This window comes from Phodopus roborovskii, unplaced genomic scaffold (assembly GCF_943737965.1).
Source record: "Phodopus roborovskii unplaced genomic scaffold, PHOROB, whole genome shotgun sequence".
Lineage (NCBI taxonomy): Eukaryota > Metazoa > Chordata > Mammalia > Rodentia > Cricetidae > Phodopus > Phodopus roborovskii.
The window spans coordinates 5808136-5830484 of record NW_026126638.1 but is presented as its reverse complement, the minus strand read 5'-3'; the positions used below and the strand labels follow the sequence as shown (position 1 = coordinate 5830484).

General features: G+C 37.7%; 1 protein-coding gene across 1 annotated transcript; it reads left to right on the top strand.

Annotated features, from left to right (window-relative positions):
* Nucleotides 1-15371: 15371 nt before the first annotated feature.
* On the top strand, nucleotides 15372-17591 carry LOC127212916 (taste receptor type 2 member 123). The gene is made up of 2 exons (XM_051173108.1): nucleotides 15372-15436; nucleotides 16595-17591. Exons 1-2 carry the CDS (start codon nucleotides 15372-15374, stop codon nucleotides 17589-17591), a joined length of 1062 nt encoding a protein of 353 aa, XP_051029065.1.
* Nucleotides 17592-22349: the final 4758 nt, after the last annotated feature.

The window sequence follows — 22349 nt, the reverse complement described above, 5'->3', positions numbered from 1 at the left end:
TCTAACAAAAATCTATGATCATTTGCCCTTATAATCACAGAGAAATATAGTCTTACTCCTCCTCAAGAAAACGAGCCTCAGGGAATAATACGGAAGAGGGGACAGAAAAATCATAAGAGTCAGAAGATCGGGGACTTTGATTACACCAATTAAATCTCATTAACATAAACACCTAAATATCAGAAAACATAATGAACATGACAAACTGGATAAGGAAAAGTTCACAAGGCCTCAACCCTACACAAAGAACAATAGGCACTGAATAAAGCTGGGAGCAGGAGAGGTGTTCTTCCCCAAGGAATAGCACACCAATTGATTTTCCAGCATCAAATGGTCATTCCCGAATACATACGTGCAAGTAACATGCAACTCAATAGACAGATTTGGAAATATATATGTATATATAAATTCATGCATACATAAAATAACAACTGATGAAAAAGAGGCCACAAATTTGAAGGGAGTGGGTAAGGGTATACATGAGGTTTTGAAGGAAGAAAGGGAATACAGAAATGTTGTAATTGCAATACAATCTCAAAGTCAAAGAAAAGAAGTAGATTAAAAGCATATCGTGAAAAATTATACAATCTGATTCAGTCACATCCAAAACCAGTGAGTTTTGTGGGGGAAAATTTAGTTGAACATTTCATTGTGTGTAAAGTAACACAAAAATAAAATACAGAAAAATATTTTGATTGAAAATAAATCATTTGATAATATAGTCCCAGTAGTTTTGTATTTATTGGACATAAAGGCTGCAAATAAATGTTTGGAATAAGAACAAAGTAAACACATTATACCCTCAGTAAATACAATCATTTATTTCAACACATCATGATACTCAATACAGATTATGGTCCATAATAACAGTAAAATTACAGTTATGAAGTAGTAATGAAAATAATTTCATGGTTGGAGGTCCCAGCATGAGGAAATGTATTAAAAGGCTGCAGTATCAGGAAGGTTGGGGGCAACTGTTCTAGTGCCATCCAAGGTTACTTACAGTGGAGTAGGTGCAAAGGGTTGGGGAGCCAGGATGAGTAACATCTGGAATACCAGGTCAGAGTCATCCTTCTGGTGGGGCATATTAATAACCTCATTATCATTGCCAGAAACCTTGCTATCATTGTATTGTTCTGCTTCTTCCAATGCAGTGGTACCAGGAGAAAGTTAGCTGACCTCCAAGATGGACATGGGTATTTATGGTATGCTTGGAGAAAACACGCACACGCACACACACACACACACACACACACACACACACACACACACACACACTATAACAGTCCATTACTAATTTCAATATAGAAGCTGTGACAAAAGTGTTATATTGAAAATTCAAATAATCTGAATACAGATGAAAATACTTCTCAAAAAATATTCAGAATAATGACATTATGTTCTTTATTTTTGTTGGGTTTTAGAGACAGAAGTTTCTTTATATAGCCTTGGTTGGCCTAGAATTTATTATGTAGAGTAGGTTAGCTGTAAACTCATAGAGAATTTCCTTGCTCTGGCTGTCCGGGCCTGAAATTAAAGGTATTAACTCTTTGCTTGTCTGTGACTCTTATTTGAATAATCTACCTATATTATTACTTTCAAATTAGGATTTTGTAGAACATACATATTGTTATTAAGTAAATGTGATTTGTTGCTTATACACAAAATTCAAAATATATTTTTTATTTGTGATTATAATTACATAATTTCCCCCTTCTTTTCTTCCTCCAATACCTCATACATACTCTTCTTTGAACATGGTTATTGGTGTTTTCCTTGTTCAAATCTTGTCTAGGCAGCCGTGTTGAGACAACTTTGTGGCCATAGCTCCTGATATTCATAGGAGACACAATCTCACAGTAAACTCACTGTTTATCTCTTGCAATCTTTCTACCCCCTTTTCCTATAATCCCTGAGTTACAGGTCCTGGAGTGTTTTGTGGGCTCCACAACTATACACTTAAACTAGTTGTGGTTTTCTATAATAATCTCTGTCATATGCAAGAAGAATTTTTCTTGATGAGGGGCGAGGATTGTGTGTCAGAAATAAAAGATAAGGTCATGAAATTTATAAAAATTGTTACCATAATTAGATTCAGATGTTGAGACACACACTTTATGGTTATAAAGTCTATATGCAATGTTAAATCTTCAGTAAAAGAGAATTATATATATTTTAGAATATATTTCTTTCTTTATTCGCATTAACATGCTTCAAGTTATAGAGTGTATCCTTGGAACAGATTTTCTTGCTCTCTGAGTATCATTAATTCATACCTTTATTCAATTACTAAATGTGACTGTGTGTTGAATATTTTTACATGTGTTCTTGGAGAAATTTTCATTAAGTTTGGAATCTATGAAATGAAAAATTAGTCTATGGACTTCCAGGGTCCCCATCGGAGCCTTGTGAGGACTGGGGACTGTGAGTGGGGAAGCCCAACCCGAGGACCAGTCCATCTGGAGTCTGCCAGTGTCCTAGTCCCACCTCCAACAACAGGAGGAGATAAGCTTGGGCCTGTTTCCAGTTTGCCTTCCAAGGCCCTGCTTGGAGCCCCCTGAGGCCTGGGGACTGTACATGCACAGGGGAACTTGTCCTGGCCTATCCAGAGTCTGCCAGTGTCCTGGACGGACCTGCTTCTTCCCCCAGGAGGAGCAGCCTTCTGGTGCTCTGTTCAGAGCCTCCTGAGGACTGGGATCTGCATGCAGAAAGCCCTTCCTGGCAGGCCAGCTCATCCAGAGTCTGTCTGTATCATATTCCCACCTCCATCCATGAAATGGGGTAAGTGTGGGCCTTTTTCTGTCCTGTCTTCCAGGGCCCTGCTCAGAACTTCCTGAGGATTGGGGGCTGTGCATGGGACAACCAGTCCCAGTGGACCAGCCCATCCAGAGTTGCTAGCACCCTAGTCCTACTATCCACTGGAAGAGGAGAGCCATCAGAGTATTGCACCAGCTTGTACCCACCAGAAGGGAACCTTGGCCCCGTACCTACCAGGAGATGGAGAGACCCCACCCATATGCACTGGAAGAAGAGATGGTTAGATGACAGTATAAGAACACAGTAGACAACAAAAAGATGAATATAAGGACACCAGAATATAGGGACTCCACACTAGCAAGACCTGAATTTCTTCACACAGATGAAGAAGAGAACAAACTTGAAAACAACATCATGAAGATGATAGAGACCCTAAAAGAGGAATTGAGAAAATTCTTTAAAGAAATGAAAGAAAAGAAAAATCAAAAATTGCAAGAACAAATTCAAACAGTGCAAGGATTGAAAGCTGAAATAGAGACAAAAAAAGTTTGAGGGAATGGCGTAAATAGAAGAACTGGATAAATGATCAGGAACTACAGATGCAAGCATAACCAACAGAATACAAGAGATGGAAGAAAGAATCTCAGGCATTGAAGATAAAGAGAATAAATAGATTCATCATCCAAAGAAAATGTTAAGTCCAACAAATCCCTAACACACAATATCCAGGAATTATGGGACACCATAAAAATGCCAAACCTAAGAATAATAGGTATAGCAGAAGGTGAAGAAACCCAACACAAAGGTGCAAAAAATATAAATCATATAGACGAAAGCTTCCCCAACCTAAAGAAAGACATGCCTATGAAAGTACAACAAGGCCACAGAACACCAAATAGAGTGGCCCACAAAACATTTCCCCTCACCACATAATAATCAAAACATCAAACATACTGAATAAATAAAGAATATTGAAAGTAGCAAAGGAAAAAGGCCAAGTAACATATACAGGCAAACCTATCAGAATTACACCTGACTTCTCTATTGAAACTCTGAAGACTAGAAGGTCCTAGATAGGTATTCTACCAACACAAAGAGACCATGGATGCCAGCCTAGAGTACTATTCCCTGCAAACGTTTCAATCACTTTAGATGGAGAAACCAAGATTCCATGATAAAACCAGACTTAAAAAAATTCATGTCAACTAATCCAGCCCTACAGAAAGTTCTAGAAGAAAAATTCCAACTCAAGGAAGTTAACTAATCCACAAAAACAATTGATCATCTCACTTTACCAACAGCTAAAAGAAAACCGGAGGGAATCTACATACAATACTACCACTACCAATAAATCCAAAACAAACAAGATTTGACAATCAATGGTTATTAATATTCCTCCATAATAATGGTCTTAATTCGCCTTTAAAAAGACACAGGCTAACAGAATGGACATGAAGACAGAATCTATCCTTCTGCTGCATACAAGAAACACCAAACCTCAAATACAGAGGTTACCTCAGAGTTAAGGATTGGGAAAAGGCTTTCCAATCAAATGGACACAATAAACAAGAGGGTGTAACAATCCTAATATCTAACAAATTAAACTTTAAACTAAAGTCAATCAAAAGAGATGAAGAATCTAATTTGTTATTCATCACAGGATAAAGCCATCAAGATGAAATATAAGTTCTGAAGATCTATGCACCAAATATAAAGGAACACACATATGTTAAAGAAACATTACTGAAACTCAAATAGCATATAAAAACTCACACTTATAGTGGGAGATTTCAATACCCCACTCTCAACACTAGACAGGACCACTAGACAGAAACTTAACAAAGAAACAAAAGAACTAACAGAAATTATGACCCAATTGGGTTTAACAGACTTTTATAGACCATTCAATCCAAACACAAAAGAATATACCTTCTTCTCAGTGCCACATGGAACCTTCTCTAAAATTGACCGTGTACTTGGCAAGATAGCAAACCTCACTATGTACAAGTGCTTTAAAGTTAGAATTCAACAACAACACAAATTGCAGAAACCCTATAAACACATGGAAATTGAAAATGCACAATTGCACCATTCCTGGGTCAAGGAAGAAATAAAGAAATTAATGACTTCCTAGAATTCAATGAGAATTAATACACAACATACCCAAACTTATGGGACACTTTGAAAGCAGTACTAATAGGAATGTTCATAGCACTAAGTGCCCACATGAAGAAAATGGGGAATAGCTATACTAGAGAAATAATATCACAACTAAAAGCTCTAGAACAAAAAGAAGCAAACTCCTCCTGGAGGAGTAGACATGAGTAAATAACCAAAATGAGGGGTGAAATCAATAAAATATAAACTAGGAAAACAATTCAAAGAATCAATGTAATAAAGAGTTGGTTCTTTGAGAACATCAACAAGACAGACAAACCTTTGAGAGTAAACATGAAAATTAATCAGATCAGAAAATGAAAAGGAGGACATAACAATGGACACTGAGGAAATCCAGAGACTCATCAGTTCATAATCCACAAAATTTGAAAATTGAAAGGAAATGACCAATTTTATGGATAGATATCACTTACCAAAATTAAATCAAGAACAGATAAGCAATTTAAGTAGACCTCTAGCCCCTAATGAAATAGAAGTAGTCATGTAAATCTCCCAACCAAACAAAGCCAAAAGCCAGGTGGTTTCAGTGCAGAATTCTACCAGAAATTCAAAGAACAGCTAATACCAACATTCCTCAAAGTGTTCAATATAATAGAGCCAGACACTTAAGAGTGGAACCAGTATTTAACCCTAGTACACAAATGGACTTTTGGAGTCCATTCCCTATGGAAGTGTACTATTTCAGCCCAGACTAGCACCCCTCAAACTATGTGAGATTTTGATGATTCCCCCATGGAAGACCTTGCTGTTCTTGGGGAGCGGGAAGGGGATGGGTTGGGGGTTGATAGGGGGCATGGGAGGATGGGAGAGTGTTACGAGTAGTTTTTTCCTGCTGTCCTTGTCTGGGCCCATGGCATGTAGTCTCATCTTACCAGAGAGAGGGCCCGGTGTTCTGCTCTCTCCAGCTTCTCCATGTAGACTCCTCCTTACTACTTCTTTGAATCCTCCTTGTTTCCCAGTCCCACCTATCTTGCTTTCCTATTGGTCAACAGTGCTTTATTCATTAACCAGTATGAGAAACATATCTACAGAATGACCTCTCCCTTTAAGGAGAGATGATGAGGGGGATTGGTATGAAAAGTGATTGTTTCCAAATAAAAAAAATACTATTTAATTATTAAGTATATGTAGGAGGGCAACCATCCTAAAGATTCAATCACAAGCCATATGATCCACAGAAATTACAGGCAACATAACTGATAAAAACACTTGCCTCATGCCCTGAGAACCTGAGTTCTAACAATGAGAACTACAGAGTAGGAGAGGGGCAACTTCTCCAAGGTGCCCCGTGAGCTCCACAATCACCATGGTATGTACACACACACAGAGTACACACACACACACACACACACACACACACACACACACACACACACCACACGAATGTAAATTAAACTATTAGTAAGAAAAATATGTCAGTATATTTGACTGTGAAAGAAGGGTCTATAAAACTTAATAAGATTTTTATTTTCAACAACAGATAATAATTTACGTTCTATAGAATCCTAGAATTACTTTTCACAAAACAAATGAAATATGGTTTTGTTGCTGCTGGTGTGTGTGTGTGTGTGTGTGTGTGTGTGTGTGTGTGTGTGTGTGTGTATTGCTTCTGCAACCTACAAGTCTAGTCCTAAATTTTTCAACATGGAGTCAATGTAGTTCTTGGAATCGGATATTAGTGTTCAGGAATACTTATGGCATTTTTGGAGGAATGAGGCTCATCTACCACTTTCGGCATTCCCTGTAACCCTCACTGGGTTTTAAAAAGACAACTGAATCCCTAATCTCTCCAAGACATGGGAGGCCTTACCATTTCTGAGGAGTGGATAAGGGTAGGTTGGGGGGAGGTGGGGGAAGGGAAGGAGGAGAGGGAGATGGAACTGTGGTTAGTATGTAAAATTATTAAAAAATACGTAAAAAATAAAACAAAAATTGACAACTGTACTTGGTGATTTTCATATACATATAGACTAGAGAAGGCAAAACCTTGCAAAACTGTAAAAGAGACTATGTCTATATTTGCATGCTAGCAAATGAGACGTTGGCTTTAACGGCAGCAAGTGAAGGTTATGGCTTGTGGTAAGAGTATGCAGTGCATGGTTTGACGTTATTTTGCACCCTTTGGGGATTAATACCGCTTCACAGAATAGTATTGAACTTGTGCTTTGACTTAGCTGAATGCTGCTTTCCCATTAACACTGGCCACCTCTGTAAATGCACAGGGACTTTCTGCTCACCCACAAACCAGGTGATGCTCAGACCTAAGTACAGGAGGTTATACTGCCAGCGGTGACATGGGGATTGCTTTATAGTTTTCCTAATTTAACATTAGTAATGAGCATGTATTTCATCTGGTTAATGACAAAATTTGCTTTCGGAAATTGTATTAATGCTTCCATAGCATTGTAAACCATTTTGACTTTACAGCAGAAAAAAGAAAAATTATCAAGTGATGGAATTCTTGCCAGTCTGGCTATCTCCCAAACTGGTTTCTTTGTGAAAGTGAAAACACAGGTATTCGTGCAGTACACCTAGCCCATCTTAGCAGATAAGATGAACAAGTGAAGGTGGATGTCCACACGATCTGCTAAGGGACCAATCTTCAGACACCTGCCTTATTACCAGCCTCAGCAAATTGCACTTAGTCAAGATAGCCGAATTATCCAATCTCTCGTTTGTCCCCTGGAATGAAAGCATGAGTGTCACTCTGTTGCTGCTGTGGGAAGTTCAGTGCTTTTGTTTTTCTGAAGTTGCCATGGTAACATTGTTAGCCAACGAAACTTATATGAACCAACACAGGTAGATGAATATATACAAAATATTATATACAAGACCAAAAGGTGGGGCGTTTTTAATTCATTAAATTCAATTATTTTACAAACCTCTACATTACACCCCTAGTTCATTTCACATTGTTTACCCACTATGTGAACAAACATCCCAGATTAGACTGTATGGCAAAGTGTTCCTAGATGTCATCACCATGGTTTACTGGAAGGCTATTCAAACCACAGTCTCCTTTCCTTGTTTGCTGCTGTCTACATTGAGTGTCTTCACACAGTTGGAGCTCTGACAGGTTGTCAAATGATCTAGTCCACTTAGGTTGCCAGGCTACTGCTACTATTTATTCTTCCAGCTATTCATTTATCCTAATTTAGGGAAAATGATGGTGTCATTGGTCTTTCTGTTTGCTCTTGACAGAAAAGGCACTGGGGGAAATATCTTTGACTGGCAAGAAGAAAAATGCCCAAAACAAAACAGAACAAAGTCCACAAGAAAAAGACCTATGGAGATTATTTTATGTTGGCCAATCACTGCAGATAATTGTGCATGCTTTGGAGTGTGGTTGATGTATACAATGATACACTATTGTAGAAAATGTATTTCCTCATTACCAGTGGCTATCAATTGCACATAGCTTCTTGTCTGTGTTGGTATCCTATGTCTGCATCCCTCTCTAATTGCTGGGAACCCAGATGGCTTGAACTTGTACCGACTCTGTGAGTGCTGCCATAGTCTCAGTGAGTTTGTATGTGACTCATTTCTGTTGTGTCTGGAATACACTATGTCTGTTGGGGGCATCCATCACCTCTTGCTCTCACATTCTGTCTACCTCCTCTTCTGCATAGCTCTCTGAACCTTTAATGAAGACATCCCGCTTAGTACTGAGTGCTCCAAAGTCTCCCGTGAGTGACATTTTCAAGGTGGTATATTCTAGATTACAGTTTTGTAAACAAAGTGGTATTTCTTCCCTGCTTTTAAAAATAATTTAAGTTGCTTGCAAATAACGGTTTCATTGGAGAATTTTCACACATTCACATCATTGTGCATGTTTCTTGTTCATCCCTCTGGTTCAGTTTTGTCCTTCATCTCCTTGAAGGCCCCTCCCTCATCCAAATAGCTCCCCTCCTGCCTTCACATCATCCTCCTAACCACCCTCTTCTTCCTCTATATGCATGTGTGGTATACACACACATACAGATTTAAGTCTTGTCAAATTGTGCATAGGAGAGAAAATGTGTGTATTGTCTTTTGGAATCTACTTTATTTTGTTTAACATAATAATCTACACTTGCACCCACTTCCCTGAAAATATGATAATTCTATTACTTTACAGTTGCATAAAGTTACATTGTGTATATGGTCATTTTTTTTATTCATTCATTGCTGAGGGACATATCCACTAGCTGGTATTTAAACAATTGTGAATATGCAAGTTCATCTGTGGCTCCTTGATTTATAGTCCTTCAGCTATATTCTCTAGGTGGTTTGGCTACATCATCTATTTTCATTGTTTTGAACTCTGGAGTTCCCTAGTGGCTGAACCAGCTTATGCCAAGTCAGCAGAAAGAAAGACTCTGTCTTTCTGTTTTCAATAGCATTTATTGTTATTTGGTTTCTGAAGTCAGGAATGCTGATTGGGGTGAGATGGAATCTCAAAGCAGTTTAATTTTTAGTTCCCCGATGCTGAGGATGTTGAATTCAAGTATTTAATGAACTTTGACCTTTGTACTTCCTCTCTGGAGGATTATTAACCCATTTGTTGGTTGTATAATTTTACTGGAGGGTCATTTTGTGATTCTTAATGTATTTGATTAATTTATTTGATACATAGTTTAAAGCAATTTCCCCTTCCTCTGTGTATTATCTATTTATTCTGCCAATTATTTTCTTTGCCATACAGGAGCTTTTTAATTTTATGTAATCTCATTTATTAATTTTGGTATTATTTCATATGATATTGGAGCTTTTTTAGAGAAGACTTTATGCCTATATCTTTAAGTGATTAAATTATTTTCCTCTGGGTATTTGAAAGTAGTAGGACTTACGTTAAGGTCTTATATATAAGAGTGTGGGTTCGGTCATGGAGTGTTTACGCTGGTCTATGGCTACATATGTCTCTTTACGTCAGTACTAGGCTCTTTTTTTTTAGTGATGTTGCATAATATAATTTCACATCAAGTGCTCTGATACATCAGTTCTGCTTTCTGGTAATGCTTTGTCTGACTATTTGGGGGATGTTAGGGCTTCCATATGAACTTTATGATTGCTCTTGTTTTGTTGGGAATCTAATTTGTTTCTAAAGGGGTCACCTATAACTTGCATTAGACAATATAGCTGTTTGCACAATGTTATTTTGCCTATCCCTGAGCATGGGAGACTTTTCAATCTTTTAGTGACTTCTTGAATTACTGTATTAAAGTATTCCATTGTACAGTTCTTTTATCTCTTTGACTAGATTTATTTCTAACTTTTTTATTTTTTTGAAAGTATTATATATAGATGGCATTAAAATTTTTGCCAAGTTTGTTATTGATATATCGAAGTCTATGGTTTTTATGTGCTGTTTCCCATCTTTTTACTTTGTTGAAAGTGTAAGATCTTAGTGTTTTTATGCATTGGTTCACACGATCTGGAAATGTAAATAACGTATCTTCTTGTTTTTCTGTTTCTATTTCTTTCTCTTGAACTGTTCTGCTTGCTAAAATTAAGTAGCATACTGAATAAAAACAATGGGAACATGAAATGGTATTTCAGTCTTGTTGTTTTTATGTTAAAATGGCAACGGCACTGTTATGTCTCTCTTTTCTCAAGTGGAAGTATGCTACTTTAATTCCTGATTTCTTCAGGACTCTTATTAGGCAGGGGTGATGAACTTGCCCATATCTATTGAGATGAGGTCATCTATGCCTTTAAGTTTGTTCATTTATTGCATTGCATTTATTTATTTTCATATATTGGGTCAATCATATATCCTTAGCATGCACCTGACTTGGTTATTGTACATAATCTACCTAATACTTTTGTGTGTGTTTGTGAGAGGGTGTCTGTTAGCCTAGGCTGCCCTCAAATAAACTGTGTAGTCATGACCAACTAAGCTTCAGATCTCCCTGTCTTCGTCTCCTGCTAAGGTGTTGTTGAATAAGGTTGGCCTTTTCTTTGTGTTGTGTTCTTATCCAGTTTTGGCATCAGGACAATTCTGTCCTTTTATTTTCATTTTGTGGGATGGTTTGTGAAATATTGGTACAGATTATTCCATAAAGTTTTGCCAATACTCTAATGATTCAATCATGTTCCAGGCTTTATTTGTGGGAGATTTGTTTGTTTGTTTTCTTTCTTTAAATTTGAAACAAGCTTGTTTTGCATGTCAATCCCAGTTCCCTCTCCCTTCTCTCATTCCCTGTACCCCTCTCCCTTTCCCCCTCCAACTCCCTATCCTATCCCCTTTCTGCTCCCTAGGGAGGGTGAGGCCTTCTATGGGGGATCTTCAAAGTCTGTCACATCATTTGGAGCAGGGTTAGGCCTTCCCCCATGTGTCTAGGCTGAGAGAGTATACCTCTATGTGGGATGGGCTCCCAAATTCCATTTGTACACTAGGGATAAATACTGCTCCACTATCGGGTGCCCCAGGCCTCCTAACTAACACCCACTTTTAGGTGAACTGGTTACGTCCTATGCTGGTTTCCCAGCTGTCAGTCTGGGGTCCATGAGCTCCTTCTTGTTCAGGTCAGCTGTTTCTGTGGGTTTCTCTAGCCTGGTCTTGACCCCTTTGCTCACATCTCCTCCCTCTCTAAAACTGGATTCCAGGAGTTTGGCTCAGTGTGGGAGATTTTTATAGCTGCTATAATCTATTTTATCTTTATAACTTACTATTTGAATTTTTGTAAGTCATGTTTCTAGGCTTTAATTCTCTTCTTCTAGATCAACTTTTGTCAATCTGAATTTTTACATTTTAGGGTTCACATATCAGATACATGCATGCCAGGTATTTGCATTATAGTTCCTAACATTATTAAAATCAGAGTTGTGAAGTACCAACAAGATATTTCTATGATTGGGGGTCACCACAGCATAAGAAACTGTATTAAAGCATTGCTACATTAGGAAGGTTGAGAACTACTGGTCTAGATTTTCCTACTTTGTGCCTTGTAAATTTTCTACATTTTCTTCTGGCTTCCAGTGGAATGAATTATAAACTCTAACCTTATGAATTTTGTTCTTATTTTATATTTTTCGTTATTTTAAGAATTTCTACTTTCTGATAATAAAATTATTGTGTAACTAATATTCTAAATTAGCATGGCGTTTATGAGTGGTCAAAAGTTGCAGGGTGCTAGAGGAGCAGCTCTGAGTCTGAGCCTATCATGCATGAGGTTCTGGGTTCAATCTCTGGAAGTAAACTCCCTCAAACACAATCAAATACTTGCTATCTCAAGGGGCACAGCCTTTGTGAAGCAGTGAACTGTTTTGCTTTTCTTAGAAGCCCATGGTAATAGTGATGAGGTGCTTTAGATTGAACATCTGCTAAGAGACAATTGTCAACTCAGAAGCACATAGAGTTGTCAGAGGTGATGTCTGCTCAGAGACTATAACTGGAAAGCATCTTCTTAGGTAATGCAAATCTATGCTAGTCTGCATTTACCTTGTATTTCATCTGATCATGGCAGCATCTAAGTGTTTTAACCCAATATTAGTATGGCAAGAATTTAACACTGTTTCCTATAATTTTCAAACAGTTGTAACTATCAGTCTTATTCCTTGGAGATGATAGTGATTGTATATTATTGGCTATCAAAGAACTAGAGTATTTCATAGGCATCAACATCTTTTAGGCTTGCCTATAATAATTTCCTTTATTCAACAGACAAGGAAAAACTGAATAATTTGTTAGCTGTCAAAATTGTAAATTTCAACTATACAGTCCAGATTAGGCAAAACACACAAGTACATTGTAATCACCTTGGCTTGGACAGGAAGAAAAGCTTTTGAAGGTGGGGACCTGAAATTCAGAAACTACTGCTCCATGTAATGGACCACAAAATTTGAGTTCAGATATTCAATTCAGTCAAGACCTCATGCCTGCTAGACCGAGAGGAGATGATTTTGCATCCTGTCCTCTGGGCACTGTCATCTGCTAAGTGACCACAGTTCTTTGGCTACCCCAGGTTAATATACCTTTGTATTTTTGTGATGTACTTTTAGTATATTTACAAGAAAAACTTTGATATACAGGTATCAGTGACCAAAACTTACTAGCTTTGCCGGATATTGCCATCTCTTGAGTTTTAGTGTTGACCACTAAGTAGAAATGAGCTGTCTCTAACTGGGTTTGCTGTTCTCACTAATCATAGCAGAGCCCCAGGGCTCAGCTATTCAATTTATAGCAAGTTTTGAGGACCTTACTGCTTAATGTGCTGTTATATATTTTCTTTACCAGGTGCACAGATACATTGTCTGTCATAGGGCAATAAGATGATTACACACGTCTCAGTATGATTCTGTGTATTTAGATACATGCATATTTATGAATTTATTTTTGTTGTAAACCATTGTATAATTTCTTTAGATGTACAAGGTACATTTAAAAGCAACATTACTTAAAATCCATGCAGAATAAGAAAATACCACTTTCTCTTCAATCGTAACGACTTTTATATAGAAGCCTTTTCAAAGATTATATGTAATAATACATGAATAGGCAGATTATTATAATTTTAGAAACAAAGAATAACATATACAGAAAATTATATATGATTCACAACATTACTTATATTTGGTATACTCAGTATATACTTGTCAAGAATGACACACCTAACACAAATGTAATTGGTGATTTAATTTTTAATAAAATGTTGGATTTGAAGTGGAGAAATATACTGCTCTTCTACAGTGCTGACTTACTTTTTCTGATGTTTGGATCTACAGCCAACTTCCCTTGGAGTCACTTTCACCTTGTTTGGAAAAGGCTGTCCTTACCCAGCACCTGCAGTTCAAGTGCAAATCTATGGCATTTCCATCCAGAGTGAAAGGGGATGCAGTGCTCCATCAGGACCAGTTCCTCGGGGCTGAGTGTACAAGACTTCCCTTAGTTCAGACCGTTTTCTTAAAGCCCAGATGCTCTGCCATCAGCATCCATTCCACACAGTTGTGCCCTATGCTTGTATTTGCATTTTTCTTCTCAAAGCATATCCTTATTACCTGGAGAGGTAAGCCAGAAGAGCCATTAGATATCTGTGTTAAATGTCCCTGTAAGGCCATGCGTTACAGCCTAGGCTGCAAATCTGAAGTGTATAGGGAAAAGGTGGAATCTTTGAGAAGTAGGAGGGGCTTAGGAGAAGGAAGTTAAGTCATTGGAGGTGTGGCTTCCCAGGGGATTTTAGGTCTGCCTCTACTTTGCTCTCTCACTCTCCTTGGTTGCCTCGTGACAGGAGCATTTCTGCTCCATTTCTACCAGGCCGTTCTGCCTTCCCACAGACCACAGAACAGTTGGAGCCCACGACCATGAGCTGAACCTCGGACTGTGAGCCCAAAATCTCTTCCTGTTAAGGAAATAATTCGGGTGTTTTACAGCACTGACTGAGGGTTAACAGAGGGCCGTCCCATCGCTGTGCTGCTGGTAGGTTGATTTCCATGTTTATGTTTTCCTTAAAGTTTGCCCATTCTGGCCTGATTTCATTCTCAATATATCTCTCCCCTAAATTTAGTTTACCTGTCAGTTTCTTAGAAAATATAGAACTCATCTTTTCTTTTTTTCCATAAACAAATGAGATGAATTCATTTCAGCCAACTACTTTTTACAAAACATCATAAACAAGGTATTGTCATAAGTATAAATGGAGCAGCCTTGCTAATGCCTAGTTAAATCTTTTTTTTTATTTAATTATTTTACATGTCGATTCCAGTTCCCCCTCCCTCCCTCCATCCCTCCCTCCCTCCCTCCTTCCTTCCCTCCCTTTTACCCTCTCTGCCCTCTCACATGCACTCTAACCACCCTCCCCTCCCCCCACTCCAATTCCATATGTAGGGGAATGCCATCCAGTTGGGGTCATGTAGATCTGACAGGTCATGTGAAGTAGGGACTAGGGCTTCTCTCCTGTCTCTAGGTTAAGGCAGTTATCCCTCCATGGGGGATGTGTTCACATAGTCCTTTTGTGCACCAGGGATACATCCTGGCTCCACTGTCTGAGGTCCCTTAGACTGCTCAGTCCTTCTGGCTGAGACCCATATTCAGGGGGGCCTGAGTCAGTCCCATGCTGGCTTTCCAGCTATCAGTCTGGGGGCCCATTAGACCCATACATAAACACTGAGTCGAGCTAGAACCCAGATGCAGATGGAGAGGACAAGACCAGGCTGCAGAAACACATAGAGAACTCACTTTTTTGCATAGTATGTTTTTAGGAGACTGTAGAAGTATAGAATTAGTCTTTCACAATGAATTCTCCAGGTTTCCCTGGAAAATATAAGAGAATTAGAACGTGTTGTTGTTGTATGCTAGCATATGACATATTATTTTCTTTAGTTTACTAACTCCTTAAATAAGAATGGCTCTATGTGCTTTTGACTTCCCACCTTGCCCAGGATGATGAGTATCATGTTTAATATGTATTTGTGCCCAAAGTGATGGTTACAGAGTAGATGGTAGCAGTAGATGAGAAATGGTAGGTAGAAAGCATCAGGCTTTTGGTGCTAATAAAGGAATCAACCTACTGACCCGGAAGTGGTAAGACTAAGGAGGATTCTTTCTATTCAAAGGAGCTCATTTACCTTAATGACAGCTACAGGGACAATTTAAAACTACCACATTCCTACACATGGGGAATATTCTCAAAGATTACTGAATATCTGTACTGAATACTGTGTGATGGTAACTTGGAATTCTGTGTAAAATTTAAAAAAAAAAATCTATGAGGGAAGCTGTGCCTTACAAAAACATGTTTATAATCCTCCCCAACCCCCGTACTTTGAGATTGAGGTTAAAGGATCCCAAATTCAAGCCCTGTCTGAACTATAGAGTGACTTTAAGGCCAGACTAAGTAACTCCTTGCGATATTCTCAGAATAAAAAGTAAAAAGGTGGCTATGGATATAGCTTGTCAGTAAAAACATTTACTGACATGAATAATGTTCTAGATTTAATAATTAGTTCTGTGACAATTGAGATAAATACAGCAAAACTGTCATATTTCTTAGCTTGAGCTGATGCATGAAGGTTGAATCTGTGAGACCTTTTACTGAAATGGAAATAGAAGAGAGATGGATTCCCTATAAATATGTGCTTATTATGCATGTGTTCCATGCACATGTGTAGGTGCTTGTCCATATGGATTTATATAAAGTAAAAAGACTAGTGTAATCTCTGTGACATGAGCATAGTAGCAAAAATTTATAGAAGATTTTGAGACAATTTTGGTACTATGTTTGAAGATTTTTGACCAATGTGTACATTGTTTTACATATGTCTCTAGATAATAGCATTTCATTTATTTAAGTAGTATCTTTATAAATCATCACCTTAGGGAGTACTATATACCAATTCATATTCTCCTCTTATATTATTTTTTAATATTGCTCATAACTCATGTTGTGTGGTTAAAATGTTTGGTAAGGCAAAGAAGAAAATAATGCAAATAAATATGCCTTTGTTTGTAGGTTAGCAGATGAGATTTCAGCATTTCACTCAACTTGAGGAAACTCCATATTGTGGGTGTAAAGCACACAGTTCCTGGATGAAGCATAACTGGGGTCTTTGGGAAGAAAAATAAAATATTCCTGAAGAAATTATGGATCAATCCTGGGAAATTTAGATGTTTTCCAGTCAGTATTGTGTACATGGAATTTAAAAAGTTTGATAACCAATATACATAGCTATTTAAATGCAGCAGTGATATTCTAAATCAAACCATATTCCTACACACAATGAACAGCAACCTTTCATTTACTTTTATGATCACCTTATTTATAGAAGTAGTAACTGGAAACTTAGGAAATGGATTCATAGCGCTGGTGAACATCATGGACTGGGTCAAGAGAGGAAAGATCTCTTCAGTGGATCAGATTCTCACTGCTCTGGCCTTTTCCAGACTCAGTTTGGTGTGGTCTGTGCTCGTGTGTATTTTGGCATCCATATTGTGCCCACATTTATTTATGAATTCAGCAATGCTTATAGCGACTGAAATTATCTGGAGAGTGAATAACCATTTCAGCATCTGGCTAGCCACATGCCTCAGTGTGTTTTATTTTCTTAAGGTAGCAAATTTTTCTAATTCTTTTTTTCTTTACCTAAAATGGAGAGTTAAAAAGGTGGTGTTAGTGACTTTAGTAGTATCTCTAATCCTTTTGATTTTGAACATTGTAGTTACACTGGAAAATACTCATTCACATATTAATTCATCTGAAGGAAATATGTCTGATAGATTGAGTAATTTGACACAATTTCCCAGTGATCTCTTAGTCACCAACTCATCCCATGTTTTCTTACCCACAAACTCAATGTTCATGTTCATACCCTTCACTGTGTCCCTGGTAGCTTTTCTCCTGCTTACTTTTTCACTGTTTCAGCATCTTAGGAAGATGCAGGTCAATGCCAAAAGAACCAGAGATGCTGGCACTATGGTCCACGTGAAAGCCTTGCAAACTGGGTTCTCCTTCCTGGTGGTATATGCCATATATTTCATTTTTATTGTCATAGAAATTTTGAGTTTTGGATTGGTGGGAGATGTAATGATCATTATATTTGACTACTCTTCTAGATTAGCTTTCCCTACAAGCCACTCATTTGTCTTGATTCTGGGAAATAGTAAGCTGAGACGAGCTACTCTTTCTGTGTTGTGGTGGCTGAGATGCCAGTTCAAAGATACTGAAACCTTGGGTCCCTAAGAAGTTCCTGGGCTCATTATGCATATTCTTTGATGATGATAAATAAGTTCAGAAACAAGTGATCTGATAGGAAAAATGGGAAAAGTTGGGCTTCTTGGGGAGGTGATAAATACAGAAGAAGTGGGAGGAAGGTAAAGGGGAATAGCAGTATATAAGTGATCCCATAGGGAAATGGGAAAAGCAGAGCTCTGTAGGGAAGGAGGTAAGATAATTAAAGGGAGAGGAGCTAGGTAGGAAAAATAATCACAGGTGTGTCTGAAAACATCACAAGGCATCATGACATTAACTATTTATCCAAGCATACCTATAATTTAGTAAATAAAAATACATATACATACTTACATACTTGTGTGTGTGAGAGAGAGAGAGAGGAAGAGAGAGAGGGAGAGAAATAAAGAGAGAGCATACATATGTGTAGTTTTAACTAACTCTTCTCATTAAGGCAAAGACTTCCTAACAACAAAACCTCAATACCAACTATGACAAGCCTTCTTTTGAATTGATGGCTAGGGTAGTCTAAGAGACTTCTAAAACATGCAGCCAGTTCTTGTTGCCTTTGGTTACCACCAGAGTTTGAAGATATGCCCCTCTTGCTGAAGTTACCATGCACTTTAGAAACAGGGCCCAGATACTTCAGAGCTGGAACTGACCTGTTACCTTACTTCCTGAAGACTAGTTTTCAGGGACCAGAAGCCACTGTGCAAGATTCCAAAAGGTGTAGGTAACCAAAAGTTCTATCAAGTTGTGACATCTATGAAACACATCAATGATCAGCATTGCATAATAAATAGGTAGAGCAGTGGCAAACATATCCTGGCAGTAAACAACTGCTCTCTAATTGGACTTAAGAGCCAGCCACTGAACAGGAGAGATACCAAGCCTGGTAGTAGAAACATAGCTAACAACTTATCAGCTAACTATCAATGAAACCATGATTATTGGTGGAGAATCTACAGCAACCAGTTTACTAAATCAGCATAATTTCTAACAACTATCTATGATATTTGTCCTTACACTCACAGAAAAAAAATGTAGGCTTCATTCCTCATCAAGAAAAATTTTCTTGCAACAAATGGAGATCATTATAGAAAAGCCCAGTTGCAATAGATGCATCTAGAAAATACTACCATACCCAAGCTTCAGGGAATAACATGGAATAGGGGACAGAAAAATCTTAGGAGTCAGAAGATCAGGGATTTTGCTTTGAGACTATGTCTCATACTAATAACATCAGAAGCTACATCCATTAACTGTCATGAACATGATCACCTAAATGTCAGCTGAACAAGCAGTACACAATGAACGTGACAAACTGCATAAGGAAAAGTCCACAACACCTCAACCCTACACAAAGAACAACAGGCACTGAGTAAAGCTAGGGACAGGAGAGGTGTCCCTCGCCAAATGAGAGAACACCAATTGATTTTCCAGTGTCAAATGGCCATTCCTGAATACATACATACAAGAAACATTATATGGACTCAACCGACTATATTTGGGAATATATATGTATATACAAATGCATGCGTACATATAATTACTGATGAAAAAGAGGTTGCAAATTTGAAGGGAGTGGGGAAGGGTATATATGACATTTTGGAGGAGTAAAGGGAATGGAGAAATGTTGTAATTAAAATACAATCTCAAAGCCAAATAAATAAAAAGAGTTGATTAAAAGCATATTGTGAAAAATAATGCAATCTGAATTAGTCACATCCAAAAGCACTGAGTTTTGTGGGGAAAAATTCAGTTGCAATTTTCATAGTGTATAAAGTAACACAAAAAGTGTAGAAAATATTAAATCATTTGGTAATTATAATTCCAGTATTTTTGTGCTGTGAGTTATCATACATAAAGTTTCAAATAAATGTTTGGAATAAGAACAAATTAAACACATTACACCCTTAGCAAATACAGTTATTTATTTCAACACATCAGGATACTCAGTACAGAATATTGTTCAGAGAAACAGTAAAATTACAGTTATGAAGTAGTAATGAAAATAATTTCATGGTAGGAGGTCCCAGCGTGAGGAAATGTATTAAAAGGCTGCAGTATCAGGAAGGTTGTGGCAACTGTTCTAGTGCCATCCAAGATCACTTACAGTGGAGCAGGTGCAAAGGGTTGGGGAGCCAGGATGAGTAACATCTGGAATACCGGGTCAGAGTCATCCTTCTGGTGGGGCATATTAATAACCTCATTATCATTGCCAGAAACCTTGCTATCATTGTATTGTTCTACTTCTTCCAATGCAGTGGTACCAGGACAAGGTTAGCTGACCTCCAAGATGGCCATGGATGTTTGTGTATGTGTGTGTGTTTTCTCCAAGCATAACACCAGTCCATTACTGAAATTTCAATATAGAAGCTGTGACAAAAGTGTTATATTAGGAATGAGAATGAGAATAAATTAGGACTTGAAAATTCAAATAGTCTTAATACATATGAAAATACATATCAAAAATATTCAGAATAATGAAACTATGTTGTTTATTTATTTATTTTTGCTTGGTTTTAGAGACAGAAGTCTCTTTACATAGCCTTGGTTGGCCTAGAATTTATTATGTAGATAAACTCATAGAGAATTTCCTTTCTCTGCCTGTCTGGTGCTGAAATTAAATGTGTGAACTCTTTGCTTGTCTGTGTCTGTAATCCACCTATATTACTACTTTCAAATTAAGAATTTGCAGAGTATATTTATTGTTATTAGGTAAATGTATTTTGTTGCTTATACACATAAATTAAAATATATTTATTTTTGTGATTATTATTATACAATTCCCCCCTTTTTCCCTTCCCCCAACTCCTCCTATATACTCCTCTTTGCTCTCTTTCAAACTCATGGTACTGCAACCCTGAATACTGGTGGCAAGGGAAAGCAGAAGGATGTGACACAGGAAGAGAAAACATAGGTTCAGATAGGGTGTGCACATTCCGATAGGGAGACAGCTACTGCTACTTCCACATGGAATGTCAGCATGTTCACTGTGTGACATACAGGGAGGGATTATCTAGTCTTGGTTGGGAGGTCTATATAGGTGAGCAGTCATAGGCGGTAGACATCCAGGAGGAGGTAGCTGAGGTTGCTACATCGGTACAGACTAATCATGCTGAGACTTATAGGGGAAGTGTTGCCATCCATCTGAGCCTTTTGGGGAAAGCTTTGCGGTTAGGGTTAGGTTAGGAATCTTCCATCTCAGAATCCACTCTGTGGGACCTCATCAGCAGGGTTGTCTACATTTGTTTCTGTCTTTTTTTCTAGAGTTTATTTTGGCATGTGGAAGGAGCCAAGTTAAAGGAAACATCTTGATTTCACATGGATAAAAATTATGTGTATCTATTTTTTTTAGCACTTTTCCGAAATTTTACTCATTTTTCCCTGCTATACTGTCTCCATGTGTCTTTCTGATACTTGAAGGAAAATTAATCTTATAGTCTTATAGTGCCTTATAAATGATTACCTAAACACATCCACAGAAATGGGTATGACTCAATATTTAGATCTTAATTTAGCTCTGTTTAACCTTTTTTTTTTTTTTTGGTCAAAGTTAATCTTGCTTCAGGGAACTGAGGGTGGGATCATCCATATACAGTAGAATAACTACCATAAATGTTTTCCTAACAGCTTGTTATTTACTGTTCATATTGCATTACTGAACCTTTGCTTATGTGTTAGCTATCAAAGAGGAAGGACTCAGTAATGTTATTTGTCTCACCTCTTGTGAGGCCATGCACCTTCACGTACCTTGTTTGCCTGTTGGTAAAGACAACAGAACTGATGTTGGCACAATAGAGGGGATGTTGGGATAGCAGAGGGAAAGTAGATAAAGCTATAGGTCTTTGGTGTCCATGGAGAAATGTATCCTACAGGACAAGGGGCAGACAGACAAGGAGAAGGAATCTTGCTATGTATATAGGCTTATTCAACTTAGTAATTTCTTCCTGGTTGTACAGGAATATTCACATATGTCTTCACATGCTCCGTACACTAGTTCAATTTACACCAGTGATTGACACTTGCTAGCATTTTTTAAACCTTAAAAGTTATCAGAGTGCTGTGCATGAGCTACATGAATCATAAATGCTGAATAGTGAAAAAATTATGTTAACAAAAATGTGCTTTGGATTCAAATGTGTATGAATATTGGCATGTGCATACCTTTGTATAAAATCAAATGGTGAATACATTTTTTTCTCATTACTGCGCTTTGGACAAATGATAATTTTCATAAGATTATTTGATTGTAGACAGTGAGCTAGAAGTGATTTGCCTACTTTGAAAGGCCTGGAACATAGCTGAATCAAGGTTTTTAAAGATATGTGGGACTAAGGAATTACTAGTCACAAATTCATACTTTTGCTGCCTTTTATATAGGATGGAATTTTTATGTAATTTACCCAGTACTCAATACCAGATTAATATTTAACAGAAAATGTGAAACGTGATGCAAACAAATATGCCTCCAAATGACAGATCTCCTTATCCTTGATCAAAATCTGCAATGTCTCTAGGCTGCTGTGTGTAAGGCACACCACATCTGGATGGAGCTCAGTATAGCTGTCTGGGAGAATACAAGGCTTTTATGATGGAAAGTGTGAAGTCACTAACAAGGCTTAATGGATCCTTTGGCATTACATGTGGAAGTTGTCTAAGAGAATATGCTATGGGGTTTTGAGAACTGAATGTGCACAGCATTTTAGTAGTATGCGTTAACAAATCCTAAGCAGTGACAATAGAAATTGGAGCATTCACTAGAAG

Coding starts and splice junctions, on each gene's coding strand:
- LOC127212916 (XM_051173108.1), top strand. CDS start 15,372: ATGGTAGGTAGAAAGCATCAGGCTTTTGGTGCTAATAAAGGAATCAAC. Junction 15,437..16,594: donor AACCTACTGACCCGGAAGTG/GTAAGACTAAGG, acceptor ATTTAAATGCAG/CAGTGATATTCTAAATCAAA.